The sequence below is a fragment of the Ammodytes marinus genome (genome assembly GCF_949987685.1).
Source record: "Ammodytes marinus genome assembly, chromosome: 11".
In the NCBI taxonomy this organism is placed as follows: domain Eukaryota; kingdom Metazoa; phylum Chordata; class Actinopteri; order Uranoscopiformes; family Ammodytidae; genus Ammodytes; species Ammodytes marinus.
In genome coordinates this window covers 1,652,618-1,677,382 of record NC_137215.1, presented here as the reverse complement: position 1 = coordinate 1,677,382, position 24,765 = coordinate 1,652,618, and the positions used below count along the sequence as shown (strand labels likewise).

Genomic DNA, 24,765 nt, shown 5'->3' with positions numbered 1-24,765 from the left:
ATATTTGATATACTTTATTATTTAATTAATTTCTTTGAGAGTTAGATGCTGTCTCCTCTAAAAGGAATACACCCTCCATGCTCAACTCCTGTGTGTGCGCCTCACTCTATGATAAAAAACAGACACAATACAGAACCCTATCTGTTACACATACACACCACACACCGCTGTCTCTTTAGCTCTTTGTTAGCTGTTGAGCTAGTATGATTAGCTTGTGATTTAGCCTACACAGGCATTTATTCATTTCTTCTCTAAGAGAGGATTAAAATATGTTCACATGAATGTAGGTTGAACAGGTGTATTGTATTGATAATGTTTGGCTTGTTACTTGAGTTGCACGTACAGTAGCTATGAACACGTCAACTCTGGTTATCTACAGGTCATTTCACTGCACCACCGTGACCTCTCGTGTGTCTGTGTGTCTGTGTCTCTAGCCTGGTCCTACCAGACCATCGTGCTTAATTTAATTTGTACAGAAGGTCTGGAATAGCTCAATTGACAAACGTTAACTCACTTGAAGGCGGGTGTCTGTTGAAGTTTAAAACTATTGGATCTGCCCAGTGCCACTCTGGATCTGCCAACCAATCGCATGACATTTGGTTGTGACGTATGTCATGCACCGGCTTCTGACTACAACTGAAACTGGTGCACAACCTCAACGTCATTGTTCTCAGCCACTCCCTCTGTTCGCTGATTGGACCGGTAAACGAGAAAACCCGCGAATATACCGCAGACCCAGACTGACTACTGAAGGGAAATGAAGATTGAGCGGTAGTATGTAGTCGGGCGGTGCCAGAGATGTGTGTCTCTCCACCGCTGAGAAACACAGAGCAGACTATATTTTAACATCTCTAAATCTTTGCATCTCAGATTCCAAAACACTGACCAACATCACACAGGAGGTAAGTTGCTCTTTGTAAATAATAATACTGAGGCATAAGGGATGTTAAAAGCCAGTAGGACACAGCAACACAAGCTGTGTCTCAATTCAGGGGTTGCATCCTTCTAAGGACACGGTCTATGAAGGCCATAGACCGTGAAGGCCGAACGAGCATTGTTAAATGAGACGGAAAAAAACGCAATGAATCTTGGGATATGTTGGGCCGCGAACGATACATCTGTTTGACCCTTCAAAAATGTGAAATGAAGGCTGCATTTCTCGGCATATGAAGGAGCCTTCGAAATGGGACAAGCCTTGACGCGCCGCTATGACGCAATCGGTCTTGAAATGCAGCCTTCGAAGGCTGCGGCCCCTTAATTGAGACACAGCTACAGTCTCACTCCTAGAATGTCAAATTCCGACTGTTTGCAAGGGAACTTTGCCGTCCGTCACTTAAAGGAAAATTACGCTTTGTCGTAGTCTGCAGACGGAGAGGGGGTTCAATTCACTACAATGTAATGCCATCCAGGGTGATATTTGACTTGCTCCAGCAGCCCATTAACCGCTATTCATTTATATTGGACAGCTACATGTCACGTCACTTTCAAGTTTCTCCCGGCGAAAAATAAAATCCAAGTTGTAACTGCCATTGCCACAGTTTTTATTCAGATTTTTTAAAAGATTTTTAAGTTAATAAATGGGTTTTTGATAACATTGTTTAATTCTGCCCTGTGTGCTGCCTGTCAGGCTGCAGACTCTGCCCTGCCTTACTGTTGAGCGTGTTGGGGCTGTGCCTGAGAGGAAGCCTGCAGACTGTACTCAGGGCACAGCGCGCAATGCTCCTGCTATTTCCTGCTTCGAATTTACTTTCACTTCTGACTGAACGATGTGACGCAGTTTATTTTCTCCTCTAAAGCTCCAGCTGAAGGTAAGAGATCAACTCTGCTCTCAGTTTTAATAATAATAATGATCATAATTTATCATATTTTATTATTTCTAGTGTAAATCTCATTCCAGTAGAAACAGAAAAGTTGTAGAATTTGCCCAAACTCTTAACTCAGAGTTTCACAGGAAACTAGAGACGAAGGAGGTGACACAGCCGTTAACAAAGATCCTCCATCTTGTGTTACCGTTATATTATTATTATTAGTTCTAGTTACATATGAGTGTGTTGATGCGGTAATCTACTCTGACAGTGTGCTGTTAGTACGGTGACTGCAGTAAAGGAGCTGAGCACTTCAGCAGGAAACTTTGGACTTGTTGTTCTACTACATGTATCTGACGGCTCGTTACTTTACACATTCACATTTTACTCACAAAGTATTTGATCAACAAGTCAAATCTGAAGTTAGATTAAAGTATCAGCAGTGAATGAAACACTTCACGTGAAGTCTTTAACTTCTGCTGTCTCATGGAGGACATTTTGTTCATAATACTTGTAGTGAAATGCAGTAAAACGTTGCAGTTTCCCCCGTGTAATAACAGTAGTAGTAGTGAGTACTTGTTGTTTACAGGCCTGCTGTACTTCACTCTTCATGTTCTGTTTCTGGCTTTAGTCTGGCGCCATCTGCTGGCCGTCAGCTGTATGAACACAGAGGACGTTTGAAACAAATCAAACATGTTATTGTCTGTGACGTGGCTCACACAGGAAGAATAAAAACACTTGTTTGAACTACTTTTTAAAACTGCAGAGTAGCTGCACATGTAATGAAATGTAATTTATTAATTAGACGATTATATTTTGTTTTAATAATCTCTGAACGTGCAATGTAACTACAGCTGTCAGATAAGTAAACACATAACAGGGTTTTTCCTGCATAGAGACATTTTCGGCGCCCTCCAAAGAGGATTTGTCCAGCGCTAAAGGAAAATCACCAGCGCCAAAATGATAAAGATTGAGAATAAATATAGCAATTTAAAACCTCTCCAAATTCTGCCCAATTTAAGTCATCCTATTTGAGGGGCTGGGCAATAACTTGAATTTCAATGTTGATTACTATTATGGCTTCCCTCAATCATGAAAACAAAATAATCTTAATTAAACTATCATTGTTCTGCACACCGGGGCATGCAGGCTTTTAAATGCAGCATTCCCTTTCTTTCGGCCCCTCCCTCACCTGATAGTTTAGCTTTCGGCTGGTCTAGAGAGTAGGAGGGAAATGTTGCGCATTGTGGGTGTTTTGAACAACTTCTAAAGTATGGCAGAAACTCAGCCTTTGGCCAAGAATATTTTCATTCAAAATTGTGTTGTCTGAAAACACTTCAGACTAAAATAATGTGCAAGATAAGTCACACGCGGACACGCGAGTCACATGACATAAGTGACCGCAAGAGAGGGAAAAGGCATATGCGACCATATCTGCACCTCAAAAACATCCCGACAATTTGTTCACTTTAAGTCGAATCATAGTGGTCTCTAACCAAGCAATAAAGGAATAAAAACACAAGAGTTTAAAGCTCCTTGACTCCTGCCATCACAACAGTCAACACTGTACAATATCCAGCCAGCTCCTTGAGACATGAATAATGATGCACTCACATTCCTGCTACCAAAATACATGACCTATCAACACCATTTGCAACGGGTTATGTTTATTTTGACACATTTATTTTATTCAATTATTAAAAATATGTTTCACTTATTTAGCCTATTTCTATTTTCCTTGTTTTCAGTTCAATTAGACATATGTTTAAAGTCCAAAGTTATGGTGTTAAGTTTTAATATTCTCTGAACGTGCAATGTAACTAAAGCTGTCAGATAAATAAACACATGCAGCTACACACACACACACACACACACACACACGCACACACACACACACACACACACACACACACACACACACACAGTAGACTATCTACTATTTAGTATAACAGAGAAAAGATTTAGGATGTCCCAATTCTTGTTGTCAGATTTAGTATGGTTAGAAATACCCGGATGTCTACTACCTTGAAAACAGCATGCTATTTGGGTGATTCTGACCCACAATCCAGTGTGCACCAGAAGTGATGTCACATCGACTGTTTTTATACATTCGGCAAATAATTAAAACATCTAAAAGCACGTACTCATACTAAACTTTTACTGTTTTAAAGTTATGCCACTTGCTCCTGCAGATACAGGAACGAAATTCCAGTCCCAACAATGTTTCCTTATAAAAAATATAACTCTAGTGTCTACGGCCCGATTTGTATAACAGAAAATGCGACTGTTTTACAGTCATGTAATCTAGTTGTTTTTATTTAAAGCACTAAAAACGGCCATGTTGGGATGTATAATAAATGTAGTCTTCTCTCTCCAGGTGAATGTGTGTGTGAGCTGATGTGAGTTGAGCAGAATGGGTCAGAGTGCGAGCAGAGAGGAGGGAGGGGAACATGGCGGCCAGACCAAAGCTCAGAGGTGACATGAGGATCTCTAACTGTCCATGACTCAAATCACTGCACCGTCATTATTCACTCTCAAAGCTCTCTCTGTGTGTGTGTGTGTGTGTGTGTGTGTGTGTGTGTGTGTGTGTGTGTGTGTGTGTGTGTGTGTGTGTGTGTGTGTGTGTGTGTGTGTGTGTGTGTGTGTGTGTGTGTGTGTGTGTGTGTGTGTGTGTGTGTGTGTGTGTGTGTGTGTGTGTTCAACAGACCAGACTCTCCTGGACCTGGAGCCAGCTGTTTGTCCTTCAAGAGTGATGATTCAAAAGATGATTTCATTGATTTTAAAGGAGAACAACCATCTGCTGCAGAGAGGTAAACTGTAGGGGTGGGAAAAATAATCGATTCTCCGCTGCCTAGCGATTCTCTCTAGAACGATTCGATTCTCGATTCAGATAAGTACATTTTTTTGTTGTTTAAGAAAATAAAACTCAATTTAGTTTTTACATACTTCCATATTGTGTTGAAATGCAAGCTGCATTGATTATTGCACTGTTCATAGAAAGTCATATTCGTGACAAGAAAAGCTTTTTCTCTAATTAAATATTAGAGAAGGTCATTCATCTGTTGATTGTCTTTAATGATCATCACAAAGGTAGGAAGTGATTGTCAAACTCTACGGAGCAGACTCAGACACATATATATATATATATATATATATATATATATATATATATATATATATATATATATATATATATATATATAGGCTATATATATAGGCTATATATATATATATATATATATATATATATATATATATATATATATATATATATAGCCTATATACAGAGGTGGGCAGAGTAGCCAACAAATTTACTCAAGTAAAAGTAAGTTACTTTAAGATTATAATTACTCAAGTAGAAGTAAAAGTACTCATACAAATGATTACTCAAGTAAGAGTAAAAAAGTATGCAGTGAAAAGACTACTCAAGTACTCAAGAGTACAAGTAGGCCTACTGAATTACTCCAGATTTATTTTTGAAATATACAGAGTAACACAAACGGTACAAAATAGACACGAACAAAATATAAAACAGCAATGTTCAAATAAAGATATGTTAAATAACATCCTTTAAAATGAAACAATAAATAAGGTTTTTTTAAATAAAATGAATAACCCTTGAACAAAAACAATAATACATTAATTATTTGCCAAATTAAATAGCCTACATCACCCTTCAAATACAATTATAATAAATTAGGTTTATCCAAAATTATATTAATTAAAACCAATATACTTATAACATTGTTTTGCACATACACATTTTTAAACTAATTCCTACAATACCTGTATGTCACAGGCCCAGAGAAAATTATCTAGGTTGTGTTGTGTCAAAAATATAAAACACACAAAATTAAACTTCGTTACACATCAAAACCTGCTGGCACACTCACTTAATGTATGAAACTACAGAGAGGCTGAAAAAAAGAGACCACTCTCTCAGACTGTCACACAGCCAGACTGGGGGCCAGTGAGTAAACTACAGGGAGAACAGGACGTGTCAAAGAAGAACAGTGTCTCTGTTGGCCTAATTGCGAGTGTGTGGGAGTCTGTATCTATGTGATTGTGAGCGTGTGATTGTTATTTTGTGAGTTTGTGTAATTGAGAGCTTGTGAGTTTGTATGTGAGGCCAGGGGTGTGGTTATTGCTCCTTGGAATCAGCGGTTTCTTCCATTTTCTCGACTCACCCAGATAGTCTGTAAAATCTGCATGGAGCCTACATGGCATGGCCATGGACACAACATCGGTGCGGAACCGGTGTGAGGACCCCGAGCCGATCTGGCAGCCTAGCACATCTGGTACTCACACCGGAGCTGTTAAAAAAGTCCGCGGACATTGTTGAGCCCTATGACAACATGACAACACTTGTCATGTGACTCAAGTGGCTGCATTTGATTGGCAAGCTTTTGTAATGTGGTTTTTATTGGTTAAAATAGTCACGTGATAGAGATGTTTGCTGAAGACGTCCCCGCGGAGAGAAATCATGAGAGAAATGGCTCTCGCATGTAAATATATAAAACAATAAAGTAACGACCGTCACGTAGCCAAATGGAACGGCGTAAAAGTACCGTTCTTTCTTCAAATATTTACTCAAGTAAAAGTAAAAGTATGTTGCAATAAAACTACTCCTAAAATTACAATTTATTCAAAAAGTTACTCAAGTATTTGTAACGGAGTAAATGTAGCGCGTTACTACCCACCTCTGCCTATATATTCGAAAATCACGCGCAGAAATGTACATAAAAAAAGTTGTTGCTTGGATAATCGGTTTAGAATCAAATCGTTGACTTCTGAATCGGAATTGAATTGAATCGTGAGGTGCCAAGAGATTCCCACCCCTAGTAAACTGTTCACTGGTTCATGTTTTAACTGTTTATTTTTTTCAGCATGATTCTTCTTCAGGGTCATTTATATTTTCACATGTGAAAGCTGCTCAGTGTAACTACTAGGGGTGTAACACCGAATACAGGTATTCGTATCAAACCACGCTCTACCGCAATATGTAAATATGGCGTAAATATGCCAAATAAAATGTTCAGGCTTGTTTTGATTGCGGTGCAGAACTTGCACTTGGAGACCTTGGTTGTAACCAGTGTTGGGAATAACGCCGTTTAAAATAACGGCATTAGGTAACGCCGTTCTTTTTTCAGTAACAGGGCTAACTAATTACTTTTTCCGTCGTTACAACACTGTTATCGTTACTGAACGTTAAATGCGGTGCGTTACTATGAATTGATTGAATAAACTGTGTAATCCGAACGCACCCCTGGCTCCATAGCCTACTACACAAACTGCTAGTAAGGAGACCGGTGGGCAAACAACAAGATAAGCGATTATTATTTCTTATAGTGTTTTAAGTTGTGTTGTATTCAGTGTGGATGACATTATAACTGTCAGTTAGCGCCGTCACGTCAGTCAGCCGGAGCGCCTGTTTAGTGAAGTTTCTTTTTCTTTCTCTCTCTGTTGTGTGAGCGTGCACGTTGCCGCAGTAACCACCTATCAATCCACGGTTGAAACGTGCTTTCCCCGAGTTTGTTTGCATCGCCCTTGTGAGTAAGTGCATGGAGTTTCCTGATCTCTATAAATTATAATTTATGCACGTTATTAAACGGCCGTGATTCGCCGGTTGCAACAGCTGTTTAGCGTGTCATCACGAGCCGAATATTGCTATTGTTCTTCTGCTGGGATCTGTATGCTGCTGTGCATGTTAAAGAAGGAAATAAACATATGATAAATCCTTACTCCTCCTCTCATCGTCTCATGCTTCATAGTCTGACGTTTTTGGCCTTAAGCGGTGTTTTAGCCGACACCCCTGAAGTGATTCCAGTGATAGCAGATCAGCACGGTACATTCAGCAGTTTTCTCTACTACTTTAGTTGAGAACAAAATACTTGAAGTGCAGGATAAACCTCTTGCTGTCAGTTGATGTGCAATACATATTGAAGGTTATGTAGCCTACAAGTAGGCCTCCCTGTATGTTCTACTCATTTCAACTGACTTGTGAAAACTGCTCAGAAAAATCCAAATTTTTTGACATATAGCAACTTTTTTTTTACAGTAGGCTAACGCAAATAGTTACTTTCCCTGGTAACTAGTTACTTCTATTATAAAGTAATTCAGTTGCTAACTCAGTTACTTTTTGGAACAAGTAGTGAGTAACTATAACTAATGATTTTTTAAAGTATCGTTCCCAACACTGGTTGTAACCCAGCAGTATTTTCTTTTCTATACTGAAAAATACCTGCAGGCTGCAATTGTAGTTAATGCTGCACACAGGGCCGCTGCTCCCTATACGCCGGGTACACAGAGCGCGTAGGGCACCAAGTACCTGGGTTTTTATTTTATTTTTTTATATTACAAAGGAAAAAAAGATGATCCGAGGGCCCCCAAAATTTAGGTTTCTTAAAAAATGTCATGATAATCATTACATTACAAAAAATATATATATTAGTTATGAACAGGCCCTTCGTTGTTTCTTCTTAATTGTGTAACCTATCACTCAATTCGGGCAAATGAGATGTTTCCCCCAGTTATGGCCTACCCAGGGGAGATCAGGGGCCTATGTGGCAGTACATTTTAGTTATTTTTTAAATAACATTGTTCGGGGCCACAGAGATCAGGGGCCTATATTGAGTCATTAAAAAAAAGAAACAAAGACTTCAAAGAGAGAAGGAGCTTCGGGATAAGGGATTATTTAAAACATTTCTGAAGATGACTGGATTTTTTAAACCTGTACTTTCTGCTTTTTGGTAATTCTGTGCTTCCAAAAATTATTCAAGAAAAAAGTACTAAATAGCTCACATGGACACAGGTGATTTAGCCTTAGTTTTATTCTCAAAGTGCACAAGATTGATGAATTTTACATTAAAGGTTTCAAATTTTTCTTCTGGGAGAGCATTCCCCCGGACTCCCTAGAAGGTCCAGGGTCCCCACCACAGTCTCCCAAATTCAAACTCAAAAGGCACTTTCAGACAACACACAAAGGGCGTGTCTGCAAACTAGGGGTGTGAACGTTTACAAAAATGCCTAACCGTGTACACGACAAATTTTTTTTTCGTGTACACGGTTAACCGTGACGTCATTGTCCTCGTGCACCCGCCGTCTTGTAGGCGGGCGCGCGCACACACACACACACACATACGCGTTCGTTCGCCTGTAAACACACAATTGACATGAACTACGCTCGTTTACACACCTCTTATAATAGGTCCATGGTACACACACACACACACACACACACACACACACACACACGTTCGCCGTCATAATCGCGCTTCATTAATTTCCTGATTAATATCGCTTTCTACATGTCCACGTTAAATGCATGTTGAACAGGTGTTATAAAGTTCGGGCTACTTACGAGCGTAGTTCACGTCAACCGGGTAACTTTAATCTTTAGGTTATCTTTCATCACTCTTCTGTGGCTGTGAGTCGAGCCCCAGCACGGCGACTCCCCGTGTGTGTGTGCGCCGATACACACACTCACTCACACACACTCGCCGAGGGACAGACAGATTCTCGGCAGACTAGCTTTTATCCTCCCCAATTAGTTTATTAGTGATGTAAAATCAATAAACGCGTGTCTCCAGAACATATTTAAAAACTTTGAAATTTGAAGGGAAAAAAAAAAAAAAAAACGGTTTTCGTTTATTGATTTTTCCTAAACGGTAATGATTTACTAAACGGTTACACATGTACACGTGCACACCCCTACTGCAAACCAAGATCTTCTTACAAAAATAAATTTGCCAAGCTGAATAAGCAGCAAAGTGTACTTCAAAAAGGCTGTGACTGGTAGTGAATAGGCCCTGAAAGTTTATTTGGAGGTGAGCTATCTCATTGCTAGGGCTATAAAGCTGCATAGTATGGACATTAATATTGCCAGCTGCTATCGAAATGGTAAAAACGATGTGCGGGGATGTCAATTTGTGCACTAATCCTGGCTACTCTGCATTTGCAACTCAGTATAACAAACATGTTCAAAACAATTATTATTATTGAAGAAAAATTTCTCTGGGGTTGCCAGAAATGTCAAAATGGGGTCACAGCCCAAAAAAGGTTGGGAACCCCTGCATTAACCTGTTCTTTCTGTTAGTAAATGCTGTTCGCAAAAACTCATCACTACAGAAAACTTACCAAAAAGCAGTCCCAGAGATCTTGCCACGGCAAAAAAAATCCGCTCGCGCCCTACCCGAGCGAGCATCTTGACAATTTAACCTTGGGCACAAAAAAGCTTAGCAGCGGCCCTGGCTGCACACATTTTTTTTTTTTTTGCATTTTCCCTCTTAACTGAGATCCGTACCGTACAGAACCGAACCGTGACCGAGGTATGATTCAAAACTGTGACTTTTGTGTTCCGTTACACCCCTAGTAACTACTGATTCCTGTGTGTTTCTATCAGGAGGAAGCTGGAAACACCAGAGCCCAGCTGTTTGTCCATGAAGAGTGATCGTTCTAAGGATCTACCTATAGAATTCAAAGATGGACGTCAGTCTGTTGATCTGAGGTAAGGATTTAAAACTTACACCAAATAAAACCCAGTGAGATAACCAGTTAGTAAACTTTATATGGATGATCTGTGAACACTAAAGCCTTGTTTCCACTGAGCGGTTTTTGGTATGGTACAGCAATTATTTGGGTTCTATTTACGTTTCTGATCAATAGACCGATTCAGGATTAGTAGTTTTCAGAGTTCAGTGTAACTTTTACACCTCAAATACAACATCACCTACAATAACAACATCAGAGTCCTGATGTAACTTGACAGAACGTCTGAACCGTTCATTGATTCATATTGAAAACAAAGCTTTGAAACACAGTGATAATCAAACCTGTGATAGAGGATCTCCTCTCTACAGCGTCTGACCCAGGGTCTAAAGGAATAATCCGTTGAACTCTTTCTCTGTGTGTTCTGACCCAACATTGTGACCCAGAAGTTATGAGAAGTACAGAAAGAGAACTTGCAATCTGCAACATTCTCCCAGGCATTTAATAGTGTGATATAATATCATCATCATCATCATTTTCCATCGCTTATCCAGAGTCGAGTCCCGGGGGCCGCAGCTTGAGCAGCGAACCCCTAATAACTACTGCCTCTGGGTGCAGTGCAGATTATTTACTGTTTCCTGTGTTTCTATCAGGAGGCTGGAAACACCAGAGCCCAGCTGTTTGTCCATGAAGAGTGATCGTTCTAAGGATCTACCTATATTTTTCAAAGATGGACGTCAGTCTGTTGATCTAAGGTAAGGATTTAAAACTTACATCAAATAAAACCCTGTGAGATAACCAGTTAGTAAACTTTATATGGATGATCTGTGAACACTAAAGCCTTGTTTCCACTGAGAGGTCAACAGACTGAATGCCAAGAAGGAAATATAAAAATATGCAATATACAACATACAAGTAGAAAAAAGCAGCAACAATGTAGCAATACAATGTACAAGGCAAATAGAACAGCAGCAACTAGGTTAAACAAAAAATTAAAAAATTAAAATAAAATGGAATGGTGCAAATCCAACAAAGTGTGCAAAATGTAAACCGGCATGCAATTATTTCCCAATTACAAGGGAACGCACCGCTTCAGCGCAGAAAGGTTAAACCAGACACACTCGGATAGTATAACAGGGCAAAGCAGTATACAGGCGCTTTCATCAGTGGGTCATATGCTCAATCACCATTGTTTTAACTCACTATTTGATTGATAGGAACTTAACAGATGATAAACTACTTGGTCATTCTACAGGTTACAACTTTAGACTGTGGTGTCAGTGGTTTTACTAAGTCATGGTGTGATCCCTCTGTTCTGCAAACACCCTTTGCCCCTGAGGGAAACTTCTACCCCAGACATGAGATAATTCTTCATGATTTCTCCACAGAGTCGACCAGGAGATCTCAGAGGTTCCCAGTGGTCGCTCTGCCTATCAAACACACCTGGACTCCACATTCAGGGTCTGTACATGAACAACAACTACTTTCCATCTGTTCTGTTCACAACAACCTCCATGATTACCTGTTTAGACCAGTGGACTGTCAGTCTGTCCAACATGGATCTGATGTTTGCTTCACAATTTTAGTTTGATCGTGTCGTTCATATAATATTCTGTTCCAGCTGCTGGAGGAAAACATCGTCACGTTTGTGAAGAACGAGCTGAAGAAGATGCAGAAGCTTCTGAGTCCAGATTACCCAGAATGCTTAGAGGGTAAGAGTGAGGATGAGGAGCAGAGCAGCAGCAGAGAGGCATTTCTGAAGATCACACTGGACTTCCTGAGGAGAATGAAGCAGGAGGACCTGGCTGACCATCTGTGGAGCAGTAAGAGGATTTCTCTACAGGTTTTTTTTTTTTTTGCCGTATTTTGATATTTTCAAGTTGAAGCAAAAGTTTAGTTTTCACTTTTTCACAAATTTTGGTTTGTGTCAAGAAACTAGAAAAATTGATGATTTGTATTGTGGCCATTTTAGATAATGTCGGCCAATTTGGTTTGTTGACTCTCAAACCAACCCTGCGTTCCGAATCGCATACTTTCTACTATATTGTATGGTAGAAAAAAGATTTAGGATGTCCTGATTCTTGTGGCCAGATTTAGGATGGTTAGAAGTACCCGGATGTCCTATTTCATCCGGCCAAGATTGTTAGTGTTGAAAACTGCATCCTATTTGGGCGATTCTGACCCACAATCCGGTGCGCACGAGAAGTGACGTCACATCGACGAAGCCTCCATATGAACGGGATGCGACGGATATAAAAGCAAGAGGCAAGATCAAGGCGCAATGTTATGAGTAAAAGTACGTCCGAATAGTATGCCTACTGCATCCTAACTAGATTTTTTTTTTTTTTTTAAGATATTTTTTTGGCATTTTTATGCTTTATTGATAGTGTAGAGACAGAGTTGAAATGCAGCAGAGAGGGGAGTGACATGCAGAGAACGACCGCGGGCTGGAATCGAACCCGGTTCCGCTGCTGGCCGAGGCCCATGGGGGGGGGACGCCCTACCAACTGAGCTAAGGGCGCCCCCTTCTCTACAGGTTTAACATGATGGTGAAATGGGACATTTACTAAAGTCTCCACAGATAGAGGGAGAAATGTTTATATGTGGATTCATATTTTCATCATGAATCACTCATTCATGTTATAATTACAGTTGACCCTTGACTGGTTATTATCTCTTGTCTATTCGTTCAGGAAGTAATTCTGGAGTTTGTCAGCGTGAACTCAAGTCCAACCTGCAGAAGAAGTTCCAGTGTGTGTTTGAGGGGATCACTAAAGCAGGAAACCCAACCCTTCTGAATCAGATCTACACAGAGCTCTACATCACAGAGGGAGGGACTGGAGAGGTCAATGATGAACATGAGGTCAGACAGATTGAAACAGCTTCCAGGAAACCACACAGACCAGAAACCACTATCAGACAAGAAGACATCTTTAAAGCCTCACCTGGAAGAGATGAACCAAGCAGAGCAGTGATGACAAAGGGAGTGGCTGGCATTGGGAAAACAGTCTTAACACAGAAGTTCACTCTGGACTGGGCTGAAGACAAAACCAACCAGGACATACAGTTCACATTTCCATTCACTTTCAGAGAGCTGAATGTGCTGAAAGAGAAAAAGTTCAGCTTGGTGGAACTTGTTCATCACTTCTTCACCGAAATCAAAGCAGCAGGAGTCTGCAGCTTTGAAGAGTTCCAGGTTGTGTTCATCTTTGACGGTCTGGATGAGTGTCGACTTCCTCTGGACTTCAAGAACAATGAGATCCTGACTGATGTGACAGAGTCCACCTCAGTGGATGTGCTGCTGACAAACCTCATCAGGGGGAAACTGCTTCCCTCTGCTCGCCTCTGGATAACCACACGACCTGCAGCAGCCAATCAGATCCCTCCTGACTGTGTTGGCATGGTGACAGAGGTCAGAGGGTTCACTGACCCACAAAAGGAGGAGTACTTCAGGAAGAGATTCAAAGATAAGGAGCAGGCCAGCAGAATCATCTCCCACATCAAGTCATCACGAAGCCTCCACATCATGTGCCATATCCCAGTCTTCTGCTGGATCACTGCTACAGTTCTGGAGGATGTGTTGAAGACCGGAGAGGGAGGAGAGCTGCCCAAGACCCTGACTGAGATGTACATCCACTTCCTGGTGGTTCAGGCCAAAATGAAGAACACCAAGTATGATGAAGGAAACGAGACAGATCCACACTGGAGTCCAGAGAGCAGGAAGATGATTGAGTCTCTAGGCAAACTGGCTTTTGAGCAGCTGCGGAAAGGAAACCTGATCTTCTATGAATCAGACCTGACAGAGTGTGGCATCGATATCAGAGCAGCCTCAGTGGTCTCAGGAGTGTTCACACAGATCTTTAAAGAGGAGAGAGGACTGTACCAGGACAAGGTGTTCTGCTTCGTCCATCTGAGCGTTCAGGAGTTTCTGGCTGCTCTTCATGTCCATCTGACATTCATCAACTCTGGAGTCAATCTGATGTCAGAAGAACAAACATCTTCCCATAAATCTGCAGAGACACAGTTCTACCAGAGTGCTGTGGACAAGGCCTTACAGAGTCCAAATGGACACCTGGACTTGTTCCTCCGCTTCCTCCTGGGTCTTTCACTGCCGACCAATCAGAATCTCCTCAGAGGTCTGCTGACAGAGACAAGAAGTAGCTCACAGACCAATCAGGCAGCAGTTGAGTACATCAAGGAGAAGATCAGTGAGGATCTCGCTTCAGAGAAAAGCATCAATCTGTTCCACTGTCTGAATGAACTGAATGATCGTTCTCTAGTGGAGCAGATCCAATGGACCCTGAGCTCAGGACGTCTCTCCACAGATGAATTGTCTCCTGCTCAGTGGTCAGCTCTGGTCTTCATCTTACTGTCATCAGAAAAAGATCTGGATGTGTTTGACCTGAAGAAATACTCTGCTTCAGAGGAGGCTCTTCTGAGGCTGCTGCCAGTGGTCAAAGCCTCCAACAAAGCTCTGTACGTACAGTAGGATTTATTCATCTCTAAATAATATTATAACAAGATAAGGTAGAACACTTATTTTTTCCCTTGTTGTTGTCTCTCCAGGCTGAGTGGCTGTAACCTCTCAGAGAGAAGCTGTGAAGCTCTGGCCTCAGTCCTCAGCTCCTCCTCTAGTCTGAGAGAGCTGGACCTGAGTAACAACAACCTGCAGGATTCAGGAGTGAAGCATCTGTCTGCTGCACTGCAGAGTCCACACTGTAAACTGGAAACTCTCAGGTCAGATTATCAACCAGTTCAACTGATGACCATTAAACATCTGATTTATATTAGTTTGTAACATGTTAACCTGTGTAGGATTGTGTCTGCTACGATGATTTATCAAAGGATATTTAATTAAACTTCCAATTGTTTCTAGACTCAAATAATTTCCATCATCTGATATTTTCATGTATCTCCCTTTCAATTAGACAGATAATGTTTAACATTTATTATAAAAGTAGCCTTACATTTTTTTATTCTATCCGGACCAAAACGTAACTGAACAAAAAACAAAGAAAGTCACCATCACTTGGTTCCTGTGTGTGTGTGTGTGTGTGTGTTTGTGTTTGTGTGTATGTGTGTGTGTGTGTGTGTGTGTGTGTGTGTGAAACTCTCAGGTCAGATTATCAACTAGTTCAACAGATGACCATTAAACATCTGATTTATATTAGTTTGTAACATGTTAACCTGTGTAGGATTGTGTCTGCTACGATGATTTATCAAAGGATATTTAATCAAATAATGTCCATCAGCTGTTATTTCCATATATTTCTCTCTCTTTCAATTATGTTATCATTATCAAATACTACAGATAATGTTTAACATGTAATATAAAAGTAGCTCTAAAGTATTCTATCTGGACCAAAACGTAACTGACCAAAAAACAAAGAAACTCACCATCACTTGTTCTCATATGGTTCCTGTGTGTGTGTGTGTGTGTGTGTGTGTGTGTGTGTGTGTGTGTGTGTGTGTGTGTGTGTGTGTGTGTGTGTGTGTGTGTGTGTGTGTGTGTGTGTGTGTGTGTGTGTGTGTGTGTGTGTGTGTGTGTGTGTGTGTGTGTGTGTGTGTGTGTGTGTGTGTGTGTGTGTGTGTGTGTGTGTGTGTCTATAGTCTGTCAGGTTGTCTGATCACAGAGAAAGGCTGTGCTTCTCTGGCCTCTGCTCTGAGCTCCAACCCCTCCCATCTGAGAGAGCTGGACCTGAGCTACAACCATCCAGGAGCCTCAGGAGTGGAGCTACTGTCTGCTGGACGGGACGGTCCCCTCTGGAGACTGGACACTCTCAGGTATGAAGAGGCTGCTGTCAGTCTGATAGAGGAGGGAGAGCTGGAGACAGTTTGGAGACGCCTGCACGCCAAGGCCCCTCTTTCAGAGAAGGTCCATCTCGGGCTCAGCGCCGTAAAAGTTCTAATGAAAATGTAAATCAGCACGGAAGGGTTTCACTCAGTGCGGCCAAAAGTGCCAGTGGAAAGGAGCCACTAGCTAATGTAATCAGGGCTCGACAGTAACGGTTGCCCACTTGCCCGGGGCAGGTGAACTCTGTGTTCCGGAAAGTAAAATGTGACGTTAGAGTATAGTTAGGATTAACAGGACAGCTGGGCCAAGGGAAGACTCAGGAAAGACTGTGAAGAAAAACCTCATTCATTATATTATAGTAGTGATTTTATAATGATAGAACGCTGGTTCCGTATGGGTGAAGTATTCCTTTAATACAAAATAAACTGCCTCATATTGCGATTGTGAACCTGCCTGCTCTGTCGTGTAGCCTAAAGTGCGGCGAGCTGTGATGTCCATGTGTAATAGTATAATAATAATAGAGGCTCTTTAATGCTTGTAATGTCCGTGTGTTCTGAAAGAGGATATGCTGGTCCCCCCCCCCTCTCTCCTTTCAGGGTGGAGCCTGCTGGAGTCCAATGGCTGACACCAGGTCTGAGGAAGTGTAAGTATGTTTATAATGTTCATAATCATCAAACTGTCAATCAATGTGCAGATGATGGTTTAATAACTGCTGCTGTGTTGTGTCTTTTTCTCTCCATCAGATTCCTGTGAACTCACACTGGACCCAAACACAGTAAACATAAAACTCAAACTGTCTGACTACAACATGAAGGTGACACGTGTGAAGGAGGAGCAGCAATATTCTGATCATCCAGATAGGTTTGATATCTGGCCTCAGCTGCTGTGTAGTAATGGTTTGACTGGTCGCCGTTACTTTGAGGTCGAGTGGAGCGGAACTGTTGATATATCAGTGAGTTACAGAGGAATCAAGAGGGAAGGAGAGAGTAAAGACTGTTGGTTTGGAAGGAATGATCAGTCCTGGAGTCTGAGATGCTCTGATGATGGTCGTTACTTTGTCCGTCACAATAGCAGAGAAATAATCATCCCCTCCTCCTCCTCTGTCTCTCACAGAGTAGGAGTGTATGTGGACTGTCCTGCTGGCTCTCTGTCCTTCTACAGTGTCTCCTCTGACTCACTGATCCACATCCACACCTTCAACACCACATTCACTGAACCTCTTTACCCTGGGTTTGGGCTCTGGTACAAACCTGGTGACTCAGTGTCTCTGTGTCGTCTGTAGGAGGGAGAGTCTGTACAGGATCCAGTGTTAATTTCGTAGACTATGACTATGACGAAAAATATTCGTCTACGAACCTTTTTCACGTACGTAAACTAAATAAAAACTAAATAAAAAGGCAGATGTGATGACGAAGACTGAGACTAATTTAACTGACACTATAGTCTACGAATAGGAACTTCAATATGACAATGAGTACCGACAGAGTAACCTCATCTGTTTTACGGAAAGCTGGTTGAAAGAGGAGATGCCAGACCCCAATTTACCAGGTTACACAATAATTCGGGCTGACAGAGACACTAATTCGTCACGAAAATCTATTGGCGGTGGCTTGTGTGTCTACATGGACACTCGCTGGGCTACCCAGTACACCGTCCGGGAACGTGTGTGCACACATGATTATGAAATCCTGGTTGTCTCTTTTCGCCCCTTTTACCTCCCGAGGGAGTTTGGCCAGATTACAATCATATTGGCCTACGTACCTGGGCCGGACTTTGTGGGAGCTGCAGCCAGGATAGCCGAGAGTTATAACATCGCTCTGTCCCGTGCAGTTAACCAACCCGTCCTGTTGCTCGGGGACTTTAACTCTTGTGACCTGTCCGATCATCTGCCCACTTTACATCAATACGTGGACTGTCCCACCCGCCTGGCACGTACCCTGGATAAGTGTTATGGCAACATACCTGACGCCTATAAATCCATCTGTAGGCCTGCCTTGGGGAAATCTGACCATAACGTCGTCCATCTACTTCCACGTTACAGGGCTAAGTTGAGACGGGAAAACACAGTGACCAAGGAAATAGAGATCTGGACTGAGGACTGTAGGGAGGAGATGAAATGCGAGCTGGAGACTACCGACTGGCTCTTTCTTAACTCATGTGACACCCCTCATGAACTAATTGACACTTTCACGTCTTATCTGTTGTTTAATGAAAGTAAAATCACTCGAACTAAAACTGTTAGAATATTTCCTAATAACAATGTATGGATGTCTAGTGATCTTAAGGAATGCATTCGTGAGAAAAAACACGCTTTTAGTAATGGTAATACTGAATTACTTAAGGAAAAAAAATGTGAACTAAGATCTAAACTGAGTAAAGCAAAAATAGAATATAAGGATAAAGTTGAATGTCATTATTTCTCAGGAAATGCCAAGAAAGCATGGGAAGGTTTAAATGTGATGATGGGCAGGGAGACTAAGAAAAAGTGTACCCCCTTGTCACACCCCTCTCCATCTTTTGCAAATGATTTAAATGTCTTCTTCAGTCGTTTTGACAAGAATGATTTCAGTGCTGAACGTGATAGTGTGTGTAGATCCATTCCTGGATATGTCCCTATTACACTGAATGAACATGAGATTGTAGCCAGCCTGTCTAGTGTTAAGCCCAACTCGGCCCCGGGGCCGGATGGCCTGAGAGGGAGAGTTTTAAAAGAAAATGTTTATGAACTTAAAGGTATTGTGCTGGAGTTATTTCAGTGCTTGCTTAATTCTTTAACAATGCCCAAATTATGGAAAATGTCTCATATTGTGCCTATCCCTAAAAAACCTGGAACTACTGAATTAAAAGATTACAGGCCCATTGCACTTACTTCTATCTTAGGAAAATGTTTTGAGAGAGTTATAAGCAGACAAATCACAGCATCGGTTTCTAACAGCTTAGATCATCTTCAGTTTGCTTACAAAAGCCATAGGGGAACCGATGACGCAACCATCAGTATGGTCCACACTCTCTCAAAGCACCTTCAAGCCCCCTCCCACTTTGCTAGAGCCTTGTTTATCGATTTTACTTCCGCCTTTAACAGCATGCAGATTCACATCTTGCTGCAAAGACTTATCGAGATAGGAGTAAACGGTGGTATTATCCACCTTGTTAGGGACTTCCTCTCTGACCGTCCTCAACAGGTTCTGGTTAATAATACTCGGTCCGACATCACTGTACTTAATACTGGCGCCCCGCAAGGGACCATTTTATCCCCACTACTTTTTTCCATATATACAAACGAATTCCAATTAGATCTGGAAAACTTTCGTTTGTTTAAATATGCTGACGATATGGCCCTGGTTGCCTTATTAAAGAAGGGGGACACAGTCGGAGAGGGAGCATATAGAGCATATGTGGCATCTCTTCAGAAGTGGTGTGATGTAAGTTCCTTAGAGATGAATGTCACAAAAACACAGGAACTTGTTTTTCATGAAAAGGACCATGTGCAGCCCCTTACAATTAGGGGACAAGTTGTAGAGGTAGTAGACAGTTTCAAATATTTGGGTACATTTATTGATTGCAATCTAAATTTTAGTGAAAACACAGACTATATTTTTAAAACCTGTAACCAACGTCTCCATCTACTGCGCAAACTCAACTCATTCAGAGTGAGCAAGCACATTATGGAAACAGTTTATAAGAACCTTATTGAGGGCATTTTAACCTTTAATATGGCAATGTGGTATGGTAACCTAAACGTAAAAGGAAGAAGCAAGCTACAGAGAATAATAAACCTTGCCTCAAAAATCATAGGGACAAAACAGAAACATTTAAGTTGTATGTACGACGAAGTGCTGAGGAAAAAAGCTGTTAAAATAGCAAACGATCCGTCCCATCCACTCCATAGGGAGTTTGAACTTCTTCCCTCGGGTAGACGTTACAGAGTGCCAAGGGCAAATCGTAACATTTTTAAAAATTCCTTCACTCCTAAAGCGATTGGGGTACTGAACACCATGTCCCGCTGATGTGTATACTGCCACTGCTGTCCTGCTTCTTGCCCTGAAGATGTCTGTGTGTAAATGTTGTTGTTGTTGTTGTTGTGTTGTCCTGCTTGTTGTTTTTTTTTGTATGAGACCGAAGACGAATCTCCACACCGTGGACAATAAAGATTTAACTAACTAACTAACTAGACGAAACTGTTAGGGAGGGACGAATGGAGAAGAGATCCAATCAGAACTACTCTTTTTGTGGGACAAGTTGGGAAGAAATCCAATCAGTGCAAAGCAGCGAATGCAACTCTGTGTCGGTGAAAATCGACGGGAGACCGCGCAGGTGTGAGCGGGTGGAGTGAGCCGCTGTGCTGAAAAACTCTGCGGTATGATGGACAAAAATTATAGTCAGGGATATCCTGCCCGTTAACGATGCCTAGAGGAACGGCTAAGTTCCGCGATCTGTTTGTAGTAGGCTCTGTCTCGAGTTTGAATACACAGAGCCATGTGAAACTGCCGCCTCCGTCCGTTAGTTTCTGTTTTTAAGTTACAATCAACTCCGACGCATGGACAGCGTTCAATTAAAACCTCTAATTGTATTATCTAAAAGGCTTTGATGCAAAAGAAGTCCGAACACACACAGCGGCAGCAGTGTTGCTTAAAGGAAGGCGCAGTTGCTCAAATTTATCAGCACCTCAACTGTGTGCTGCTGCTGCTGCCCAGGGGCGGCCTTAACAATCTCGGGGCCCGTTTCAAGACCTAGTGTTGGGCCCCACAAATATTTTTATTTTTATTTTATTTTTTATAAATAATGCTTGTGCATGCTCCCCGCAAAAAGAAAACAGATTGTGGAATCCAGTTGGTTCATAGACAGATCATGAAATATTGGACCCCCGGGCACAGGCTCTTAAAGCCCCCACTCCCCCCTATCCAGTCAGGTACACTGATTTTATGTGAGATTATTACTAATGAAATAGAATACATGTTTTGTATTACAACCATTAAATCTGTGTCTGTATTGCATATTCAAACCTTAATACCATTCAATGAAGAAAAACACTTAGTCGACGAAGTCCGCTGTAGATTTAGTCAAACTAAAATCTGCTTATATTTAGTAGACTAGACTAGACTAAGACTAAAATATTTTAGATGACTAGAATAGGACTAAGACTAAATGGTGTGATATTCAAAAGACTAAGACTAAGACTAAATCAGAATTTGCTGCCAAAATTAACACTGACAGGATCACAGCTGAAGAAATCCTTCAGGTTTCTCTGAGAAAAGATTCAGTTATTTGATTGATTTAACTGATTAAGGAAAATGATTCTAGCGTTTGTATATTATTGTACATATTTAGCTTTCAGGTTTAGTTTTGGCATTAACAGTCAAACTTGTCATCACCTAATTGGTCACTTTACATCAACGTGTGTGTGTGTGTGTGTGTGTGTGTGTGTGTGTGTGTGTGTGTGTGTGTGTGTGTGTGTGTGTGTGTGTGTGTGTGTGTGTGTGTGTGTGTGTGTGTGTGTGTGTGTGTGTGTGTGTGTGTGTGTGTGTGTGTGTGTGTCTGTCTTTCTGTGTGTGTGTGTGTGTGTCTGGGTCGTGTGTGTGTGTGTGTGTGTGTCTGTCTTTCTGTGTGTGTTTGTGTCGTGTGTGTGTGTGTGTGTGTGTGTGTTTGTGTGTGTGTGTGGGTGTGTGTGGGAGAATATTACACTGCAGGCCACCAGGGATTAGTCAGGATTACAGACTCCATTCAGAGAGTGTTTAATTAATCTACTGTTTGAACTGAACACACTCTCCATCTCTGAGTCGTATTGTTTATGAATTATTATTTCATTTGATCATTTTGTACAAAACTATAAAATAAAATAAAATATTCCCAAATTATAACATAAACTGAACACACACAGGGGTTTACCTCAGTAGTTATACAATTATAACATTTTCTTAAAATTAATAGTTTTGGCAACTATTTTATTAAATGTTTTTAAATTAAATTAAATGTTTTAACATATGTTTGTAGATCTGATATTTTAAAAGTGAGATTTGAGGACAATATCTTTAAAGTTGCTCCGAGGAACTTTCAGTTTGTGTTAATTCTAGCGCGCCCTTTTGGACAAAAGCGGTAGTGTTTTTACCACGCCAGCTGTTGTTCCTGGGTGAGCGTATACCCATGACAAAGGCCTTAGGAGAAACTATATAAAAATAGCATTCTTTGCACTGATGGTCTCGTTTGCTGATACATGTAATTTATGATCATCAGAGGAAAAGTGAGACTGTTTCAGAAATATTTAAAAGTTCCTCGTAGCACCTTTAAATAAAACTTTAACAGGAATCTGCTGATTTGGAGGTTCAGCATATTTTTGTATTTTGGCCACAAGATGGCGCCAGATTACTTTTTTGTGGAGATCAAATTGTCAATTTTTAGTTTCTGTAATAAACTCAGTAGCTGTTATTCAGCTGGAATGTGACTCTTTGTATTTTATTTTGTTATAATTTCATATCTCATGTTCATTGTCACTTTGATAATTTTTTACAAAGTTATTTTATATCCTTGTTCTCAGTATATTTAGTTAACCAGACTAGATTTCTCCCTATAGGGAAACTTTCAAGCTCTATTTCAACTTCTTCCACAATGTCAACGCAATGGGAGTTTGCAAACACAACACTAAATCACTGACTGTATAGGCTGTAGGTATAAATAGGTTACACACACACACACACACACACACACACACACACACACACACACACACACACACACACACACACACACACACACACACACACACGCACACTCACCAAACACACACACACACACACCAACACACACACACACACACACACACACACACACACACACACACACACACACACACACACACACACACACACACACACACACATACACACACACACACACACACACCAAACACACACACACACACACACACACACACACACACACACACACACAGTAAAACACACACACGCACACACACACAGTGTTAATACACAGCCTAGGCTCTGTAAACTGGTACGTAAACAAAGGGGCCCACTGTGGCTAGTAACATTGCCATTTACAGAATCTAGGCTTTGTATTAACACTGGATATTTTTCAGCTCGCACACAGTACTTCGCTCTTTACTTCAATCGCATCAGCAGATGTCAGGACACACACACACACACACACACGCACATTACTGAAACGCTATTTACTACTTCATGTCTCAGTTTTTAAACGTTTTAAATCTTTCTAAATGTCTCCATGTCTCTGGGAGTGCTTCCTGTGTTGTCATTATATTGTCCAACTATAACGACAATAAAATACTAGAACATGTACTTTGACCCATCTTATCTCACTCAGATTAATGTATAACTAAACACCTCTCTGATAGCTTACACCTGCTGAATCATATTTCATAGACACATTTTCAACACAATTTAACTTTCAAATAAGATAGAAAACCTGTGAGTCACGACATGAAGACCTCACACATGATGAGTGACTGAGTTTCTACAGTAACTAACGCTCAGTTAAAGTGAGTTCAGTGTTAAAACCTACTGATGAACATATCTTCCTCTTCAATCTTAAACCTTTATCTGCTGCCATTATAACATCAGCCTTCCTCCATAGTGTCTCAGTTCTCAGGTTAATGTTTAACTCCAACACGTCTCTGGGAAGTTCCTGCTTCAACTTCAGCTGAACGTCGTGACAGTTTATTTTCTCCTCTGAAGCTGCAGCTGAAGGTAAGGGATCAACTCTGCTCTTCAGTTATGATAATGATCATATTTGATGATTTACACCACATTTATCAAATCAGAATGTATTTGTATATATATTATGTTTTTAAAGTGTGTGTAGTTTCAATGATCTATATTATAAGTGTAACTTATTCTTATTAATGGCAGATTTTATATTAAAAAGCAAGATATTTGTCTAGTAACCCCAATAACATTAGCAAAAGCTATTGGTCATCCGTCCCTCGGTCCAGTTGTTAAGCATCTGGCTGCTAGCAAGTTATGTTGTTTTGCTCATTTTACTATCCATCTCAACTTTAATGTTGACTTTCTTTAAATTCTCTTCACCAGAATGCTTCGATTTCATGTTAAAAACAAACAAATCTTCTGGGGGGTATTCCCCTAGACCCCATATCACCTTTTACATGGCTTATGAACATCTCAAAATAAAGATCCATTACAACCATTAGACAAACTGGGAGAAAACTGTGTTAAAATAAATGTGATGGGCGCATTGTCCCTTCTCTTGTTGTCCCAGAATTTGGGCTTGCATGACGCCCCTGGTGGAATGTGTCCAAACTCAGTGAACTAGAGACGAAGGAGGTGACACAGCCGGTAACAAGGATCCTCCATTTTGTGTTAATGTTATATTATCATTAGTAGTACTAGATATGAGTGTGTTGATGCGGTAATCTACTCTGACAGTGTGCTGTTAGTACGGTGACTGCAGTAAAGGAGCTGAGCACTTCAGCAGGAAACTTTGGACTTGTTGTTCTACTACATGTATCTGACGGCTCGTTACTTTACACATTCACATTTTACTCACAAAGTATTTGATCAACAAGTCAAATCTGAAGTTAGATTAAAGTATCAGCAGTGAATGAAACACTTCACGTGAAGTCTTTAACTTCTGCTGTCTCATGGAGGACATTTTGTTCATAATACTTGTAGTAAAACGTTGTAGTTTCCC

At 40.9% G+C, this 24,765-nt stretch overlaps 1 protein-coding gene across 1 annotated transcript; it reads left to right on the top strand.

Annotated features, from left to right (window-relative positions):
* The first annotated feature begins 1,744 nt into the window (after positions 1-1,744).
* Positions 1,745-22,520, top strand: LOC307257805 (NLR family CARD domain-containing protein 3-like). The gene is made up of 12 exons (XM_080037143.1): positions 1,745-1,808; positions 4,183-4,280; positions 4,511-4,615; positions 10,207-10,311; positions 10,946-11,047; positions 11,681-11,753; positions 11,914-12,115; positions 12,986-14,768; positions 14,859-15,029; positions 15,903-16,076; positions 16,683-16,729; positions 16,830-22,520. The coding sequence occupies exons 2-12, from the start codon at positions 4,219-4,221 to the stop codon at positions 17,366-17,368; spliced, it is 3,363 nt and encodes a 1,120-aa protein (XP_079893269.1). The 5' UTR covers positions 1,745-1,808; positions 4,183-4,218; the 3' UTR covers positions 17,369-22,520.
* Positions 22,521-24,765: the final 2,245 nt, after the last annotated feature.